Genomic DNA, 21191 nt, shown 5'->3' on the forward strand with positions numbered 1-21191 from the left:
TCTGCCCATTTTTGGATTGAGTTGTTTGTTGTTTTGATATTGAGCTGCATGAGCTGCTTGTAAATTTTGGAGATTAATCCTTTGTCAGTTGCTTCATTTGCAAATATTTTCTCCCATTCTGAGGGTTGTCTTTTGGTCTTGTTTATGGTTTCCTTTGCTGTGCAAAAGCTTTTAAGTTTCATTAGGTCCCATTTGTTTATTTTTGTTTTTATTTCCATTTCTCTAGGAGGCGGGTCAAAAAGGATCTTGCTGTGATTTATGGCATAGAGCGTTCTGCCTATGTTTTCCTCTAAGAGTTTTATAGTGTCTGGCCTTACATTTAGGTCTTTAATCCATTTTGAGTTTATTTTAGTGTGTGGTGTTCACCCACCAACTTTTTAATGTCATAAACCACATACACCCAGGTAACCAGTGCAATTATTTAAATATTTATGAATAATTATATTGAATAATTATGAAAGCATGAACGTTTTCAGCGTCCTTCCACAATTTCTTTATGTATATATAAGTAGATATATATGTATATGTATTTGTGCATTATACACACAGATGCGTCTGGTTATCATTGATATATATTATAAACGTGTATCTATACTATAATATATATTCTGTACATATATATCTGTAATACAAATAAATATATTTTAAAATATAAAATATTTTAAATATATAAATATAATATATATCTTATAAATAAATTTAAAATGTAAAGATATAATACAATGTATGACACTTGCACAATATGATATATACTGTAACATAAAATGTGTACTTAAGTAATATATAACACACCTATCATTATGATGATACATAGATTCACTATTACGTATAATTATATATTTGTCCAAAAATAATACATATATTTTTATGTTTGCAAAAATACTCATGGTCTTATTTCCTCCCTTTTTTATACAAAAGGTGGGAGACTTTGCATAGTATTCTGTGCCTTCATTTTTTACTTACCAGTATACCTCGGAGAGCTTTTCATATCAGTACAAAGAGAATTTGCCCACTGTTTCTGAACAGCTGTTTGGATTCTGCCGTATAGTTGTGACTTGATTTATTTAACCCATTCCTGACTACTGGGTGGTTGAGTTGTTTTCAGCCCTTTGCTACCAGTATTCAGTGCATAACTTTGACCTTCAGCGATTCCGAGATGTGTAAATCTGCTAGGAAGATAAATCCCCTGGAGTGGAATCGCTGAGGCAAAGTGCACATGTGTGTGTCATTTTGATAGAGATTTCTAAATTGCGTTCCATAGACACTGTTGCAGCTTAGACCCCCACCAGCCTGTGTGAGCAAACCTGCATTCTGAGTGTTATATGATGCTTTTTCAAATTTTCCAAAACCAAGGTTGAGAAACTCAAGGCAGTTCTAGTTTATGTTTCTTTTTTCATGAGCAAGGTAGAACATGTTTTCCTGTGTTTAGGAGACATTTGTATTTAACTAAAGAATATTTATCGGGCAGGGGCTCAAGATATGCGGGGAAAGCATACTGAAACGTGCAATAATTATTTTATGCATAATGATGTTCATGGTAGTGATGATGATGATGACATAATGGTTAATATTTCTTGACACAGACCTTTATACCCATCACAAAAATTAACTCAAAATGGATCACACACCTAAATGTAAAACCAAAACTTGAAAACTCCTGGAAGAAAACGTAAGAGAAAAACCTATGACCTGAGATTTGGCGATGACTTTTTAGGTATACACGTGCAGACTCTTGCAGAGTCAAGCCTAGTCTCACAAAGTCGGAACACACAAACTCCTGGTGGGGGGATTCCCCAAAAGTGCCCTCCTTATCTGGAAATCTACAACTCAGAGGTCATTTAAACTCTCTGAGCCTCAGTTTGTCCCTCCAGAATGAAAAGACAGTAACTTATTAAATATAAGAATCAAATATGATTAAATACATGTGTAGTGGAGGAAAGTTTTTTCATCTACCCTCTTATGGTCCCTGGGTGGGTCTGAAAGTTAACGAACAAAGACGATTAACAGGAGAAAAGCCTACAAGTTGTTTTAATATAACTTTTACATGACACAAGAGCCTTCCTAAGGAAATGAAGACCCAAAGAAACAGACCTGAGTATTCTATGCTAGGTTTGATAGGGCGTGGACAGTGTGGAAGACTATAAGAGGTTAAGGAATAGGAGGTAAGTGTAATAACCTGGTGGAAACTTAGCAAGGCCTGTGTGTTAGGATTCTTCTTGGAAGCGTTCCTTTTTCTTTGGCGATAAGGATGCTCCTTTCCTCCTGGTATAGGGAGGGCACGTCTCCCATGAGGGATTTATGACCTGTTTCAGGGAAGAAGGGGAAAGGAGAGGTGAGAGTGAATTTCCTGCTTTGGCTGTTTTCTCAAACCCCTTCAGCTTCAATATGCCAGGTGCCACATTTAGGCGTAGGGTATCCTGAACCACATCACATGTCAAGTGACTGAAATAGTGTATGAGACCTGTACAGGCAATTTATGGGTTGGCTACAATTTTATTGTTATTAGGGGGTGAGTATCAGGAGATGGCATCCTTCACCTCCTCTCCGGGGCTTCAGATTCCCTGCATCACTGTCCCTGTCGCTGTCCCCATACCCCCTGGACCCGTGCTCCCCACCAGTCAGGAAGACAGAGCCCCCGTTGTCCCCTCCCTGCTGGACCCAGCGTCCTGTCTTGTCCCTCCGGTCTTCTCTCCTCTAGGTGGCAGGAGGAATCCACGGGAATCAGAGTCGCCTGTGCGCTCAACTGGACCAAGAACTGCTGGCCGTCCTGGGGTGACTCCCTGGTCCTCAACGTGACTAGCCGGAGCGCCCGCCACACGGGTCCCGGGTTCCTAGGCAGCGCCCCTTGAGACCCCCAGACCCTGAACGCACTTGGCGCGCGCTCTCAGGGAGCCCCCTCCCCGAGAGCCCCCTCCCTTTCCCTCTGCAGCCCCTCAGCGCAATCCCACTGCCTCCCCGACCCCCATCAGCCCTCCAGCCCCGAGCACACGCAGACCCCTCAGAGCTGCAACGGCAGGACTGACCTCCCGAACGGGTTGTGACTTGGCGCGGGCTTCCCGGGGAACAGGGGCGGGGCGGGCTAGCTCAGTGCTGGTCCCAGGCATCCTGCAGAGGGTCCAGAAAACGTGCCCGGGGACCGCGCAGGACAAAGGCGCGAAAGGAGCCCCTCACGACCACTGCCCCTCCCCTGCCCACATAGATGCTCAGGTCGAGTGACTGAAACAGTGCCTGAAACAAAGTATACAAAGTTGTCATGCTGGCTACAACTTATCGTTACTAGGGTTTGGAAATCCTGGTCCTGCACCTCCTCTTTGACCCCAGCGTTCCTGCCTCACTGTCTCTGTTTCTGGGCATTCCAGCTGGGCCTCAAACAGCCATCCTCCCCACAGCACCCCTCCCCCTCGCCCCACCTGGACCCAGTCCTGGACCAGGTCTTCCAGGAGAAGGGAAGTGCGAGTTGACAGGGAAGAGCCGCAGGTTATGCTTCTGAGCAGCAGAGACACAACAGCCTGGATGCCCGGGTCACGGGGAGGGGGGCGGGTTAGGGGGCTGCAGAATCATCAGACACACAGTGACCCCCAGCCACACTGTGGAGTTATTCGGATCGGAGCGTGTATAGGTGCAATTCTCCTAGACGACAGCCACTAGTTTTCTCTTCTGAAGAGCTGCACCAATTTACCCTTCCACAACAATGCATGAGAGTTCCAGGGGTTTCACAGCCTCACCAACTCTCATATTTTTCCTCTAGTCATTCTGATGGATGTGTACTTGTACCACTGGAATCTGGTTTTGGAAAACAAAACTTTAATTTATTGAAATATCTCAAGCTGGATAGGTTATAAATATCAATAAAGTTAGAACTTCAGAAGTAGAAGCTGGAGTGAGAAAGAGGTTGTTTGTTTGTTTGTTTTTATAATGAATACACCTTGTTACTATTTGGGATTCTTATGAAATATGTGTATTATCTGAACGAGAAAACTCTCTATATGTTCTCCTATATTCTTGAGGCGAAGAAGCTGATAGGTGATAATTTTACTACTCAGAAATGGGTGGATGCCTTCCTAAGTAACAGAGGGCTGTAAACTGGTGATAATCTTAAAACCAGCCAGCACGAAAGAACTGCCATAAATATCTTGTAAACTATGAAGGCCCCACTACATGCGTACAAGGAGGAAAATTAAAAGGTGCTGGCTGAAGCAGCAGCAGAGAAACCCTGGAGGAGGGGCCCTGCAGATGGAGGAAACAGCCAGTGCCAAGGCCCTGAGTCAGGGTTTCTGTCACCTGCCACCCAAGGAGTCTGATACAGAGGATGCAGGACAAGGAAGAAGGGTGGGGATGAGAACATGAGAGTGGAAGGATCTCTCGGGCTGGAGGAATGGAAAAGCCATCCTGGAAGGAAACTTGTCCTGCAGACTAGTCCCACCTCCCCAGGGGCGTATAGGGAGGATTTCCCATGGAGATTGCAGTGCTATCTCTCCTGCTCACGTTGATCCCACATCACCTCGCTGGGGGGCTCCAGGGACATCTCTCTCCCTGACACCAGGATCATCTCCTTGCTCCAACCTGGTGGTCAACTTTGGTTTGAAAACCTGATGCCCGGCTCCAAAGAAGGAAAGAAGGGTGAGATGCCTCCCAGCATGCAACCCAGACCAAATGTTTGCATAGAAAGACCAACCGTGTGATAAAAAAAGGACCTCCAGAGGGAATGTGGGGAAACTCCCTCCCCAGCCTCCACATCCACCTTGACCTACCCACACCTTCCACCCCACCAGCTCAAATTTCTAAGGATGGAGATCCAAGTAGTTCCCAGGCAGCAGAGCCCACCCCATTGCGTACATCAGCCAATCAGCTCATACCTTATCTCTCTGGCCACTGTAATTGGTTAGCTGTGGTCATGTGATGAAGCCAGATCCAATCAGATCAGGTCAGACTCCTGGGGGGGAATACAAGCACCAAAATAGTCTACCATTCCTGTTGCAAGTGAATTAGAGCACTGGTGCTCCTGGGGCTCCTGGAAGCTGTCTTGAGACCAGGAGCAGAGCCAACACCATCAAAATCCCAGTGCTAGAGGCCAGTCCGGGGCTGGAGCTCATCCGTGTGTTCTGGAAACTTTATAGCCTTTTGGAATCACCAGACCACCAAGCTCTGGTGAGCCCTGCCTGAACTGGGGGAGGCCGTCCTTACACAGGGAGCTCAGATTCCCACAGTTGTCAATAACATGTCCTTGTACAGGTCCTTCTGAACCAGCTCCAGCAGGACCTGGGTGAAGGACATGGCCACGTCCTTGAAGATCACTGGTTCCTGTACCGCCAGACAGCATCCTTGTTCACCGAGGGACTGGTCCCCCACGCGGCCCAGGAGAGGACATGGAAATCCACTGGAAGTTGGGAATGTGTTCAGAATTGCATTGTGGTAGATTGCAAAAATGGCCAGAGTTTTCCACCCTGCCCCATGTCCATACCATTTGACATTTAAGTATGCAGTGCCCTCCTGTTCTGAATCTGTGCTTGGCCATGAAAATTGCTTTGGCCAATGGGATCCTGGCAAAATGTGACTTAAGGAGAAGTTTGAAGTGCTTGAGAAACTGTTATTGGTTTCTATCTTGTGCCCTGAACACTGCATGGGGATGAACATGCCTAGGCGAGCCTGCTGGAGGATGAAAGTTACCTAGAGCAGGGCCAGGTCTCCCCAGTCCCCCAAGAGAAGCCAGCCTAGGTGAGCTGAGGACCAGCGTCCACCAGGCATCTGGAGGAGCCCAGAAACCTCAGCAGAGCCACCTCCACGACCCCTTGTGGCTGTTGCTTCTAAAATTTACCAACTAAAGGATGCTCCCCACTCTCCAGTCCTACCTACAGTTCACCCTGAAAGGAATTCAGAGTGAAGATCCGGGTGAGGCATTCTATGCTCTGGGAAAAGTGGAGGAAATGGCCCTCAGATAATTAGATATTTTCAGGAGAAAATATTATGAACCAAGACTCTTGCATCTTCCCATACTTAGAAAAGCACTAAAATCATTGACTGAGATGTCTGTTCTTCACGACCAACAGGAACCTTGTGCTGAGATGTGTGCTTGACTGCATGGACCCCTTCTCCAAAATCACACAGAAACTGACCTCCTACCTACCTTTTGGAACCGTTCCTCAGAGCTCTCTGAGAGGCTATCTCCTGGTTCTAATCCTCAGTAAGTCCCCAAGTAAAATTGAAATTCACCCCTCTCGTGTTGTGTATTTTTACTTCAGTCGACAGCTTCGACTTTGTGGTTGTTGGCAGAGACTCTGGAGCCAGCCTGCCTGGGTTTGAATCATGGCTTGGCTACTTATGATCTGTGTGACCTGAAGCAAGTGACATGAACTCTCTGTGCCTCTTTGTTCTCTTCTCTTGGAAAGATGGATAATAACAGAACCAGCCATATGGTTGTGAGAATTAAGTGGATCAAAATGTGTAAAGACATTAGCTCAGTGCCTACCACATGGTCAGTGCTCGAAGGTTCATCATTCTAAATATGTGTGTAAAAATGGAGGAGATCCTAGTCAATGGGAGAGAGATACAGTATTGAAGAGTACATTTATTCACTCATGTATTCATCACAGCCTGGTGCCGGGGCTAAGAGACCTGGTCAGCGGTGGACACAATATTCATCCTCCTTTGCTATAATAATAGAAGCTAGTAGGTGACACAGGATTGCCCAGCTAAGGACTGCACTTTCCAGCATCTCTTGCAGCTAGATGTGGTCATGTGACTATGTTCTGGCCAATGAGGTTTAAGGAAAAGTGATCTGGGCATCTTGTAGGAGTTGTCCTCTGAAGGACTAAAGTGTGTCTTCCCCTTCCCTCATCCTCCTCCCCTTCCCCTGAGCCACAATGTGGACGGGATATGGGGGGGTGAGCCCTCTCCAGCCACGTGGCACAGAGCACCAAGGTCAAAGGAACTTGGCTGCCCAACTCCACGGGGATGCAACACCCCAGCCCTGGGAGTTTTACACACAGACCACAATCATGAGAGAGACATCAAGTTCGGTTTATTTAAGCAGCTGTATTTGGGGACTTTACATCACAGTAGCCCAGCATGCATGATTCCAGGGTGCTGAGTCAAGAGCAGGAAGCAGAGGGAGCTCAGGTATTAGGAAGCAGTGACAAAGCTGAGACAGCACAGGGGACATTCACACACCTTGATTTCATGAAACTCTAACACAGGCAGAGGAACGAAGGTGCAATTTGGGTCAGTTTTCAAAGGTTCAGGAGGAAATTGGGAATCAGAGTCAGGGTCGTCCTGTTCCAAGTAATAGGTGAAGCAAACACTTGGCTGGAAGGAAAGCAAACAGAGAAGAAAGAACAGAACGTTAGTGTCACACTAATGACATTTTGGGGTCAGATCATTCTTTCGGGGAAGGGGGGCATCCTGTACATTGCAGGATGTTGAGCACCATCAACATCATGTATTATATATATTCATATTAGAGAAAACATGCAAATAGAAAATGTGTTAACAATCGGTGGATTTGGATGACCTTTGTACTGTTTTCATAAAGTCTTTGATTCTCACACTATTCCCTAATAAGAAAACCTCTTCAAAAGTCCTCCCTGGGACTGTTGCAGGCACTAACAGGAAGGGTGTTCTTGTGAGCATCCTGCCCCTGTACCTCACCTGACCTGTACCCACGGCCCCCCTGATTCCCCATCAGGGCCCTCCAAACTCCCCTCCCACCTGTTAAGAATCCCAGAGACGGAGGAGACTCCTCATTGGCTAAGGTTGAGTCACGTGCCCAGCCCAGAACCAATCACTGGGAACCCTGGCATTGCTGGCTCTGATTGGTCAGGGGCATAGCTGGAGCTGGTCTGAGGATGGGATCAGACACATCCAAAGTTCATGGAGGCAGATGGTCCACCCAAAAATCAAGTGTTTTAACAAAAGAACGAGGAATGGTATCCAGGTGGACAAAGCCACAGCTGCCTGCCTCAGCAGGGACCGTTCCCTAATTCATTCCTTCATTTAATCAGCCCACATGTGTACAGTGCCTACTGCTGGTTACATCTGTTCTAGCCAGGGGGGATATGTCATTGAACAACAGAACAGGTTCCTACCCCTTCAGAATGAACAAACAAATACAAGGTATGCTCTTGGGTAGCAGTAATTATCTGACAAATATTCAGCAAGGCAGGGGGGTGGGGCAAAAGTGAGCAAGGGAGGCTTCATGGAGGAGGTGACATTGGAGCAGAGGCAGGAATTAGGAAAGAGAAGGAAGCAGGAAAGAGGGCAGCATCTTCAAGGAAAACCATCCCTTACAGATGGGGCCACATCCTTGGGGGGGACAAGGGGCACCTGGCTACCCAAGGGTCTCTGCTGAGCAGAGAGGATGGTGGAAGTACTTGACCTCTCAGAACCCAGGAGCCTCTGGTCAAAGGGAGGAAACAAGCAGGCTTACCATGGGACAGATTGGCAGGACTCTGAATGACAGTCTTCCCTTCATTCCAGTGGACTTCTTCCGCGGCTCACCAGGGTTCTCAGGAAGCAGGGCTGAGAGAGGAGGAAAGAGGCATGAGGCCACCTTGCCCTCTGAGGCTTGAGAACTCAATAATAATAAGATCTTCATCATGAAACCACTGACAAGAACTAACATGTGTTGAGTACTTGCTATGTGCCAGGCACGCAGTTAAGTATTTTACACATCATAGCTAAATTGAGATGGCTACTATCATCATCCCACTTTAGAGATGAGGAAACCAAGGCACAGAGGTTAGGACACTTGCTGGAGGTTGCACAGCAGCGCCTGCAGACATGCATCAAATTGCATCCCGAAGGCCCACAGGGAACAGAGAGGGAATGTCAGTGAGTGAAGGGGCTGAGGTAAGACAACAGGGTCTCTGGAGATGGTAGCACCCTGGGGAGCCCGTGTCCAGGAGGAAGGGACAGCTGATATGCAGCTGCCTGTGGGGATGCCCCTCCAGAAAATTGTCTAGTTTCCCCACAGAAGACAGATGTCTTGATTTAGAGTGAAATCCCCTGATATTTTAAAGCTACGAACAAATCCAGATATTTTCTTAGAAACTCCTACTCTCCTGCTGGGAATGGAAATCCGCCTCTCTACCGAGGACCATTCAGTCAACCCGTCAAAATGACAAATGTACACCCCTTTGATGCTTCCATTTCAATTTTTAAACACATTATCATGGTTATACTCCTCCGTGTGCCATATGGCCCAACTATAATCCTACCTCTACTTGCATTTATTGTCATCCTCAAAGATTGGGAATAACCCAAATGGCCACCTGTACGAACCAGGTTAAATAAATTAGAACACAGGACAGACAGACCATGGAATGCCAGGCAGCTGGAACACAAAGTTGTCATCTTGTGGGGAAGAGTCCCCAAGATGGACAGGGGACACAGGGCTTAAGGTCAAAGACCCCGAGGCCAAACGCTTCAAATCCCAGCATGAGCTGATCATTCATCCCTGTCACCCCTCAGATTTCCCATCTGCAAAAGGGGGCAATCACTGTCCTTACCTCACAGAGTTGTGAAGCATGAGTGATTGGGTGCTTGGAAAGCACTGGGACTGGGACTGGAAGATACCAAGTGTCAGATCAGAATTAAATGAAAGAAGACAAAAGAGGAACCGGCAGTGGCATCTAGAGTACACACAGTGCATCAGACATGAATACATAGTAACAGATACACATCCTTGTCTGTATGAGTGAGCATAGAACATTCTGGAAGATTGGACAAGAAGCTGGAAAGTAGCTACCTCTGGTCAGGAAGTAGGTAGCTAAAAAAGTGGCCTGTATCTTGTTTTTTATGATGGTTACACACAGCTATAGATGTGATGAAACACAAGTAGAAACACACACGGATTGTGCCAATATCCATGGGCTAGTTTTGATGTTGTAGTATCATCATATAAAATAAAGATACTGGGGGAGATGGGATGAAGTGTCCATGGAACTTCTATGTGCTATTATGGCAACTTCTTGTGAAAATAAAATTATTGCAAAGTAAGACGTTTCAGAAAGGAAGCATCCCAGCAAAACCAACAGCCCTCACTCATGTGTCCAAGCTACCAGCAGGGTCCACAGGCTTCACAGGAATCACCCCGCTCCTGCCAACCCTCTCCGCCAACTCTTTGGGTCAAGCCTCCTTCGTACTCCACCTGAATGACCCTGCAATTCCTGACCTGGCAACTGGATGCAGGGCCAGTCCAGGCAGGTATCCGGGCCACAAAATGGAGCCCAGATTGATTCCAGCTCCTGAGAGACACCCCTGAAGACTCTGAGCAGGGGAGAGACAGGACCCACTGACGAGAGGATGTCAGGGAGGTTCCATCCTGGGTGCCACTCAGGGCCCTCCCTTCCCAGGAGGAGCAACTAGGAGATATTTGAGGTTGGGATCAGTCTTCAGGGTCAACCTTTCCTCATCAGCCTTACCCTGGATGCTCTCCCCATTCCCACTTGCCCACAGGTTTCCACCCCATGTGTGTCTCACCTCCTTTCTCCGGCGGCTTGGTCTGCACCTCCTCCGTTTCCTGGCCCTCGATGGTCCTGAGAGGTAGCATCGTGACACCACAGGTGCTCCCTATGGACAGGAGACCACAGCAGTCAGTGCCTGGGCTGCGGACCCAGATGGCCTGGGTGTGAACCCCAGCACTGCTCTCAGATGTTGGATGGACTCAGACAGCTCCATCCCCCCCCCCAATCTCCAGGTCCCCAACATCCAAGGGGAGTGTTGGCAATGCCTGCCTCCTAGAGCTGCTTCCAAGGCCCAGTGTGTGATGTGGGGCGAGCGATGGCCATGGCGCCCCTTTAAGGAAAAGAAGAAATATTATGACACAGAGTGCTGGGAATCATGGGTGAAGGTTGGTTAACTGGGTATCAAAAGGGCCTCTGGAGTCTGGCGTACACAGGCACTCAATAAGTGCACCTCATGGTCAGCATTCCCAGTGCTGTATTTCAGCTGTGTCCTAAGGCTATAAGGCAGCTTGACCAAATGGTTCAGACCAGGACCCCTCTTCCCTGTCCTCGGGGGCCTCTTCTGGTACAGGATGCTCAAGTGACTGCCTCTCAGGACTGCTGTGAAGACGAGGGGGGCGGTCCACAGACCCCTCACCACAGCCCCTGGGGAGAGGCCAGCACTGCAGCAAGGGTGCCTAGCAGCAGGCTCAGCTGTGGGGTCCTGGGACCCCGCCTCCACCCCAGCTTTACCCTGGGCAGAACTTCAGCCAGTTTGTATGGAGGGTGCACTGTGGGGATTCCAACCTGCCTGTCACTAGCTGAGAGATCTCAAGGATCAATTTTGCCAGAGTTAACAACAATATTACAACAAATACACAGCAAACTGAGATTTGAATTTGAGATAGGCAAATCATATTTTAGCATGATAGGTCCCAATCACCACATGGTAAATGTCTACATAAAAATCACTTATTTGATATACGAAGTTATGTTTACGAATACCCAAGTCCCATGAAATATTTGGGACAGAATTATACCCAAAGGTAATTCATTATTTGTCTGAAATTCAAATTTAAGTAAGCATCCTGTATTTTACCTGGCAATCCCCATTTCAGAGGTGCTTTAACCTCTTGTGCTGTCAGCTTTCCTCTCCAGAAAAATGAGTAAAATTAATTATTGAACATGAGGATTAAATATGATTAAATACACACACATACAGACACACTGACAACACGCTATCTGGAAAATCAGAGTCAACACCTCTTCCTGTAAACCTTTTTAAGAAGTGTAAGATGCAATCACAGACTGTCACTCTTAATCATGCAAATACAAGAGGCATCAATTTGTGGGAACACCCAGCCAGCCAGACACACACACAATTGTTGGAAACACACATTTTCAAATGAACGCTGATGAAACCAGGGCATGACGACACAAGCACACCTGCAGACACACTCCAGGGAAACTCTGAGACCCCCACCACTCAGGTGGGCAGGCCTGCTAGTTAGTACTGAACGCCCTCCTCACACAAAGTCCTGGACGTACGCGCGCACGCGTGCACACACACACACACACACACACACACCCTCTAGCCACCCACAAACGCAGACCCACAGGCTGAAATTACACATCACCCTCTCCAACATAATTTCCCTCTGCCTACACCCAGGGCCCACGCTCATTCTCACCCAGGGCCCATCCGCAGAGGCCGCTGCTCTAAGATAATCGCCCCAGCACACCCCCCGCCCCCACCCGCAGCACGCAGGCACACAGAAGCACTGGAGGCTCAAAACCTGTTTTCCAAGTGCCCTTTTCATCTGCTAACCTTCTTATGCGTCCTTAGTGAACCCCCAACCCATCTGCAGGGACTCCCTGCCCCTCCCGACCCCCCAAACTACCTTCTGGACTCTCCCGCAAATCATTTTCCTATGTTCCATTAAGCGAATTCGTTACCTGACTGACCTCTGTGGTGTGCAGAGCAAACCTATTCCTCCCGCCTCCTCCATCCAACTAGAGTCCCCCGTCTGCCCGTTCTACCCCCTAAAACCTCAGGACCAGGACCCGGGCTCCTCCTCCACCTGTCCTGGACGGAGTCCCCGCCACCCCTACTACTGACACCCCAAACTCCTCTGTCGCTTCCACTCTTCCCTCCTCCCAGCGGCCAGAGAAATCCTCGGACCTGGAGTCGCCCTGCGGCTCAGAAGGGTCTGAGCATCCTGGCCGCCCTCAGGCGAGACGCGGGTTCCTCAAGGGGCCCCACCGCGGGCACCATCAGGTCTCAGGGGCTCCTAGGCAGCAGCTCCTGCACCCCATTGCCGCGAACGCACCCGCGCATCCTGCCTGGGAGCGCCGCCCTCCCCGCGGAGACCCCGCGGCGCCATCCCGCCGCCCCGCGCTGCGCCCCCGCCCGGATGGCGCAGACCCTTCAGAGCTGCAGCCGCGGGACTGACCTCCGGACCCGGCTTCTGGCTGGGCCGCTGGGCAGGAGCGGGCAGGCTTGCTCAGTGCTTGTCCTTGGCGCCCGCGCAGCGCTGGCTCCGAAGATGTCCAGGGAATCTGTGGACAAACTCCGAGGAATGTACAGAGCTGAGTCGCTCAGCGTCACGCACACCCCCTCAACCCCCCTGACCACCAACACTCGTCAGGTGGTTACAACAGTCTCTGACACCAGCACAGGTATCTGAGTGTTCCCTTCAATTTCACTATTGGGGGAGGTCGGGGACCTCCTCATCCTCATTGGTTAGAGAAACCAATATAAAATGTCGCCAATGGCACGTTTTAGGTGGAAGAGAATCAGTTGTTCAGGTAATAAGGGTAAGTAGTGTTTCTTAAACTTCTTACTGGAATATGAAGAAACACATGCCACACACACAGAAGCACATGTGTGCTGGACCCAAACACAACATATCCTTTACACTGTGCATCACAGTCACAGCAGTTTGTTTTCCCCCTTCTTCTAACTTTTCTCACACTCTCACCCGTACTGACTTCAGTCTGGCATCTATTCAAAGCCAGATCAGTCACCTTTGTTGTCAAGGATGTCATGGCGAATAGTTTAGCCTTTGTGCACCATCAGGTCTGTGTCACAGCTACTGGACTTTGCAGGAAAGCAGCCCAGACCCTACCTGAGGATGGACGTGGCCGTGCTAATGAGCCCTTATTTACACTACAGGCTGTGGCTGGATGGCCAGAGTCTGCCCACTCCTGACCTAGAGAATTTTCTGTGCCAGCTCCTGCAGTAGATGAAGCCAAGCTGCTCTCTGGTAAAAGGGCAGTTTGGGCAGAAACGTGAATAGATACAGTTTGTTGTTTTTCTTTTAAAAAAGAAATACTTTATGAAGATATGGATCCTGAGAATGAAAAGAGTATAATATAAAAACAGCCATTGAGTCTTGATTACGTACAAAATTTGAAATAACAACCTTAAAATAAGAAAGCTCTCACCAAGCCCATATCCTCACTTTCTGGTGGCTACACTGTGTGATAATTCTGATAATATAAGATATTTAACCCAGTCCTGAGACAGAACCTTCTGTGACCATGGCAATGTTCTGTATCTGCAATGTCCAGTACGGTAGCTACTGGCCACACCTGGCCACTGAAACCTGAGCGGCCGAGAAACCGTGTTTTGAATTTTTTTTAAGATTGATTCATTGATATTGAAGTAGCCTCATGCAGTTAGTGGTTACCGTGCTGGAGGGAAGAAAATTATACCTGAATTCCTGCTCAAATGCAAGACACGGCATCAATTAGATGGTATTCCAGAGATCATAGCTACCCTGAATCTCACTGGGGGAAAAGGTAAAAAACAACAACATACGACAACAGCAAAAAACATTAGTATGTGGCAGGGTGTGACTCTGGTCTTCAAAACCACACTATATAAGAGAATATTCTATTTCTAAGGTGATACACACTGAGGAATATATACATATATATATAACATACATATTATATACATATAATATACATATTATATTTACAAGAGAAAACATACCAACAGAAAAATATTAACAATTGGTGAATTTGGATGATCTTTGTACTGCTTTGCAAAATCTGTGACTCTTACATTCTTTTCTAATAACATTTCTAGAGAGTCCTCCCTGGGACTGCTGCAGGCACTAATAGGAAACGTGTTCTTGCGAGCATCCTGACCCTGTGCCTCCCCTGACCTCTCCCCGTGGCACCCATGGTTCCCCATCAGGGCCGCTCCAAACTCCGCCCCTACCTGTTAAGGATCCCAGACACAGAGCAGACGCCTCATTGGCAAAGGCTGAGACACGTGCCCAGCCTGGAACAATCATGGGGGACCTTGGCATTGCCGGCTCTGACTGGTCAGGGGCATACCTGGAGCTGGTCTGAGGATGGGATCAGATCCATCCGAAGGGCATGGAGACAGGTGGTCCCCCAAGAAAAGTCAAGGGTGTTAGTAGCAGGAGGAGGAATGGTGTCCAGGTGGACAAAGCCACAGCTGCCTGCGCAGGAGGGACCCTTACGTAACTCATTCCCTCACGTAATCAGCCCATGTGTATACAGTGCCTAACGCTGGCTACATCTGTTCTAGGCAGGGGCATATGCCATTGAACAACAGAGGAGGTTGCTGCTCCCCAAGAACCACTCGAGTAGGGAACACAGATGATGAACACACAGATACAGGTACGCTCTCAGGTAGCAATGATTACTCTGAAAAAAATTCAGGAAGGCAGGGGTTAGAGAGAAATGAGGCAAAAGTGAGCAAGGGAGGCTTCATGGAGGAGGTGACATTGGAGCAGAGTCAGGAATTAGTAAAGAAAAGAAGGCAGGAAAGCAGGCAGCATCTTCAAGGAAAACTGTCCCCCACAGGATGGGGCCACAACTGGGATGAGGGAGGGACAAGGGGCACACAGACACCCAAGGGTCTCTGCTGGGCAAAGGAAGTTCCGGATCTCTCAGAACTCAGGAGTCTGGTCAAAGGGAGGAAAGAAACAGGCTTACCACAGGGCAGAACGGCAGGACTCTGAATAACATCATTCCCTTCATTCTGATGGGCTTCTTTGGTGGATCATCAGGGTTCTCAGAAAGCAGGACTGAGGGAGGAGGAAAGAGGCATGAGGCCATCTTGCCCTCTGAGGCTTGAGAAACTCAATAATAATAAAATCTTCATCATGAAACTACTGGCAAGAGCTAACATGTGTGGAGTAGTTTCCTTGTGCCAGGCACGCATTTAAGTATTTTACACATCATAGCTTATTTGGTTGTTCATAATATCTCTCTGAAATGGCTACTCTCAACATCCCACTTTAGAGAAGAGGAAACTAAAGCACAGAGAAGTTAGGACACTTGTTGGAGGTTGCACAGCAGTGCCTGCAGACATGCATTAAATTGCAGCTCAAAGGTCCACAGGGAACAGACAGGGAATGCCAGTGGGTGAAGGGGCTGGGGTAAGACAACAGGGGTGTCCAGGCCACAGAAAGGAGCCCAAATTCATTCAGCTCCCAGGAGATCCCTGCAGCTCTGAGTAGGGCAGTGACAGGTTGCACTGACATCAGGTGATGTCAGGGAGTTCCATCCTGGGTGTCCTTCAAGGCACCCCCTCCCCAGGAAGAGCCAGTGGGAGCTATTTGGGGTTGGGATCAGTCTTCAGGGTCAACACTTCCTCATCAGCCTAACCCTGGAGACCCTGCCCACTGCCACCTGCGCACAGTTTTCCACCCCATGTGTGTCTCACCTCCTTTCTCCGGCGGCTTGGTCTGCACCGCCTCCGTTTCCTGGCCCTCGATGGTGCTGAGAGGTAGCATCGTGACACCACAGGTGCTCCCTATGGACAGGGGACCAGAGCAGTTAGTGTCTGGGCTGGGGACCCAGATGGCCCCAGCACCGCTCTCAGTTGTCAGGTGGACTCAGGCAGCTCCATCCCCTCCCAAGTCTCCAGGTCCCCAACATCCAAGGGGAGTGTTGGCAATGCCTCCCTCCTAGAGTGGCTTCCAAGGCCCAGTGTGTGATGTGGGGAGAGCGATTGCCGTGGTGCCTGGCAAGGGCAAGGGCAGAGACCATGGGTGTGGGGTCTCTGATCCTCTAAGAGAAACAAGAAATATTATGACACAAAGTGCTCGGCCCCTGAAAGTGAATGTCAGTTAACTGGATATCAGAAGGGCCTCTGGGGTGTGGCACATACAGCAGGCACTAAATAAGCACACTCATGGCCAGCATTCCCAGTGCTGTGTTTCAGCCCGGTCCTAAGGCTACACTGCAGCTTGACCAAACGGTTCAGACCAGGACCCCTCTTCCCTGTCCTCGGGGGCCTCTTCTGGTACAGGATGCTCAAGTGATGGCCTCTCAGGACTGCGGTGAAGACGAAGACCCCTCACCACAGCCCCTGGGGAGTGGCCAGAACGGCAGCAAGGTTGCCTAGCAGCAGGCTCAGCTGTGGGGTCCTGGGACCCCGCCTCCACCCCAGCTTTACCCTCGGCGGGACTTGGACCAGTGTGTTTGGAGGGTGCACTGGGGTGTTCCAGCCTTCCAGTCACTAGCCGAGAGATCTCAAGGATCAAGCTCACCAGATTTAACAACAACAAGATTACAAGAAATACACAGCAAACTGAGATTTGAATTTCAGATACACAACACACTTTTTAGTATAAGTATGTTCAAACACTGCATGGGTCATGTCTACATAAAAATCATTTTTTATTTAGTTTTCTAAATTATGTTTAAGTATAGCCAAGACCCATGAAATATTTGGGACATGCTTATACCCAAAGGTAATTCATTATTTGTCTAAAGTTCAAATTTAAGAAACTATCCTGTAATTTACTTGGCAAGCCCTGATTCAGGGGTTATTTAACCTCTTGTGCTGTCAGTTTTCCCCTCCATGAAGGAAGACTATAAATTATTAAACATGAAGATTAAATATGATTAAATACACACACATACTCAGAACATATTATCTGATAACTTAGAGTCAACACCTCTTCCCGTAAGCCTTTGTAAGAAGCATGAGACCCATCACAGACCCTCACACATAATCGTGCAAATACAAGCTGCGTCAAAGAGCGGGAACACCTGGCCAGATAGACACACACACAATTGTTGGAAACACACATTTTCAGGTGAGCACTGGGGAAACCAGGGCATGACGACACAAGCACACCTGCAGACACACTCCAGGGAAACTCAGAGACCCCTGCCACTCAGGTGGGCAGGCCTGCTAGTTGGTACTGAACACCCTCCTCACAGGCAGTCCTGGACATGCACACACACACACACACACACACACACACACACACACACACACACACACACACACACACTCTCTCTCTCTCTCTCTCGGGGCACACACAACTGCAGACGCAGAAGCTGAAATTACACATCACCCTCTCCAACACAATTCCCCTCTGGCTGACACCCAGGGCCCATCCCCAGTTTCACCCAGGGCCCATGCCCCCGAGGCTGCCCCTCAAAGATGCGTGCCCCCAACAGGCTCCCTGCCCCCACCCGCAGCACGCAGGCGCACAGAGGCGCTGGCGGCTCAAAAGCTGTTTTCCAAAGGCCCTTCTCATCTGCAAACCTCTTGTGCGTCTCAGCGAACCCCCAAACACAACCGGAGGGGCTCCCCGCTCCTCATCCCTCAAACGACCCTCTGGACTCCCTGCAGTACCATTTTCCGATTTTCTACTTGGCCAGTACGTTACCTGACCCCCGATACCCGACCGGCCTCTCTGGTGTGCAGAGCAAACCTGTTCCTCCCGCCTCCTCCATCCAACTACAGAGTCCCCCGTCTGCCCGTCCTGCCCCCTAAAACCTCAACACCAGGACCCGGGCTCCTCCTCCACCTGTCCTGGACGGAGTCCCCGCCACCCCTACTACTGACACCCCAGCCTCCTCTGTCCCCTCCAGTCTCCTCTCCAGCTAGTGGCCAGAGAAATCCTCGGACGTGGAGTCGCCCTGCGGCTCACGGGGACCTGAGCATCCCGACCGCCCTCAGGGGAGACGCGGGTTCCTCAAGGGGCCCCACCGCGGGCACCATCGGGTCTCAGGGGCTCCTAGGCAGCAGCTCCTGCACCCCACTCCCCAGAATTCACCCGCGCATCCTGCCTGGGAGAGCCGCCCTCCCCGCGGAGACCCCGCGGCACCATCCCGCCGACCCCCGCCCCGCGCTGCGCCCCCGCCGCATGGCGCAGACCCTTCAGAGCTGCAGCCGCGGGACTGACCTCCGGACCCGGCTTCTGGCTGGGCCGCTGGGCAGGAGCGGGCAGGCTTGCTCAGTGCTTGTCCTTGGCGCCCGCGCAGAGCTGGCTCCGGAGATGCCCGGAGACGCGGTGGACAAACTCGCGCGAATGAACAGGGCTGAGCTGCTCAGCGACACGCACACCCCCCAACCCCCGCCCGCAAACACAAGTCAGGTGGTTAAAACTGTCTCTGACACCAGCACAGGCGTCAGCGTGTTCGCTGCGATTCCGTTAATAGTGGGGAGGGTCGGGGGCCTCTTCGTCTTCGTTCGTTAGGGAAAGCAATTTAGAAGGTCGCCCTGGGCAGGGTTTTTAGTGGTTGAGAATTACTTGTGCAGGAAATAAGAGTACGTAGTATTTCTAAACTTGTTCTTCGAATATGAACAAACACACGCCACACACGGAGGAACACATGTATGCAGCCTGTGCCCTGGACTCAAACACAAAATATCTTTTACACTGTGCATCACAGTCCCAATAGTTCACGATTTTCCCTCCTTTTTCTAACCATTCTCACACCTCCACCCGTATTGATTTCAGTTTGGCATCTATACGAAGCAAGGTCAGTCACCTTTCTTGTCAAGGATGTCATGGCAAATACTTTAGAATTCTGGGCCATCGGGTCTGTGTAGCAGCTACTCCACTTTGCATGAAAGCAGCCCAGACGTTAGGTGAGGAATGGGTGTACTTGTGGCAAGAGCCCTTATTTACACAACAGGCTGTGGGCTGGATGACCAGAGTCTGCCCATCCCTGACCTAGAGAATATTTTGTGCCAGACCCTGGAGTAGACAAAGCCAAGAAGTTCCTGTAAAAAGTGTTGTTTGGACAGAAATGCGAACATATATACTTTAAAAAATATATTTTATGAAAATTTGAATCCTGTGAATTGAAAGAGTGTAATATAAAAATAAGAATAGATTCTTGATATATGTGCAAAAGTTGAAATAACAAGCTTTAAAAACACCTCTCATAAGCCTCGGGTTTCTCTCCTACAAATTGGGGATCATATTAGTTCCTATTTCATAGGACTCCGGTGAAGGTTACATAAGATCTTCTATGCTCAGCACCATAACTGACAGGTGGAAAGTGCCCAGGAAATGTTAGCATTTATCCAACATTGTCAGTAACCGACTGGTTAATCTGCCCCAGGCAGAGGGGTTGTCCTGCGGGCAGGGCACTGACCACCCTGAGACTCAAACTGCCCAGAGGACCGTGCATGGAGCCAGGAGACTCCAAGAGCCATTGATAAGATGCTCCGTCTGGCTGTTCTTCTTCAGTCTCTCACAGTACCAAGCCCACATCCTCACTTTCTGGGGGCTACACTTTGTGATAATTCTGATAGCCTATGAGATTTAAAGCAGTCCTGAGACAGACCATTCTGTGACTTTGGAAATTTTCTGTATCTGCACTGCCCAGTGCCGTAGCCACTGGCCACGTTTGGCCACTGAATCATTCCTGGAGCAGCTGAGAAACTCTGTTTCGAATGTTATATAAGATTGATTCGTTTACACTGAAGTAGTCTCATGCAGCTGGTTAGTGATTACTGTGTTGGAGAGCAAGAAAATTATACCTGAATTCCTTCTCAAATGCAATTCTCTGTAATGATACTATTGACATTGACATTTGGAGCCGGAACATTCTCTGTGCAGGGGGTTTTCTGGTGAATTGCACCATGTTTAGAGGATCCTTGGTCTCTACCGATTACAGCTTAGTAGCAACACCAATTTTGGACAACCAGAAATATCCCCAGACTTGCAGGGAAATTCCAGGAGGGGGCAGTGGAGTATCACCCCAAATGAGAACGTCTGCTCTACCAGAAAACTTCTGAGGAGAAATGAAGGAAAATTCCACCCACATAGGTTCCCTCATTTTACCTGCAGTGGGGGGTTTTGCATGCATCCCAGCTAAAGGCGCTTTCACACTGGGAGAGTTTACAGTCTTTTCCAACATGAATTTTCTGGTGGTGCGTCAGGGAGGAGACCTGCCCGAAGGACCCCACCTTTGGTGCATGCACATGGCTTCCCTGCCGTGTGGAATTTCCCGTGATTATTAGGAGGTGGGTCTTGGGGAAAGCTTTCCCATACTCAGGACACCTGTAGGGTTTCTATCTGGGAGGCATGCTCTGATGACTCTGAACACTTGGCATACGCAGGAAGTCTTTCCTCATCCCTCACACTGGTAACATATCCTCCCAGAGACTTTTCTGACGCTTGAGAAGGGCCACCTGGCAGGTGAAGGTTCTCCCACATTCCTGGCTTCCCTCCCAGGTGCCTGGCTGGTGAATCCTCTTGTGTTCTAACAGGTGGGAGCCGATGCAGGTTGGGGATATGATCACAATCCTGCCTTGTGGTAGGTTGCAAACATGGCCCCAGTTTTCCACCCTCCGCCATGTCCAAACCTGTTGCCCCCTAAGTGTGCAGTGCCCTCCTCTTCTGAATCTGCACTTGGCCATGGAACTTGCTTTGGCCAAAGGGATGCGGGTAAAATGTGATTCAAGCAGAAGCTTGAAAAGTACTTGTGAAACTGGTATTTGTTTCTCTC

At 49.1% G+C, this 21191-nt stretch overlaps 1 protein-coding gene across 5 annotated transcripts in view; it reads right to left on the reverse strand.

The window, feature by feature from the left end:
* Window positions 1-6996: 6996 nt before the first annotated feature.
* The window catches only part of LOC101288959 (uncharacterized), a 61779-nt gene continuing 47584 nt past the window's right edge, over window positions 6997-21191 (reverse strand). For 4 of the 5 annotated variants that reach the window (XM_049703318.1, XM_049703317.1, XM_049703316.1 and 1 more), the window contains 5 exons: window positions 15417-15508; window positions 12893-12998; window positions 10477-10566; window positions 8423-8514; window positions 6997-7302 (listed from right to left, as the gene is read on the reverse strand). In XM_049703318.1, the coding sequence (XP_049559275.1) occupies window positions 7120-7302; window positions 8423-8514; window positions 10477-10566; window positions 12893-12998; window positions 15417-15508 (563 nt within the window). In that variant the 3' untranslated portion in view covers window positions 6997-7119. Of the gene's footprint in view, window positions 7303-8422; window positions 8515-10476; window positions 10567-12892; window positions 12999-15416; window positions 15509-16149; window positions 16240-21191 lie in introns of all 5 variants that reach the window. The other variant, XM_033412058.2, reaches the window with a different exon arrangement.

Source organism: Orcinus orca, chromosome 20 (assembly GCF_937001465.1).
Source record: "Orcinus orca chromosome 20, mOrcOrc1.1, whole genome shotgun sequence".
Taxonomy (NCBI): Eukaryota; Metazoa; Chordata; class Mammalia; order Artiodactyla; family Delphinidae; genus Orcinus; species Orcinus orca.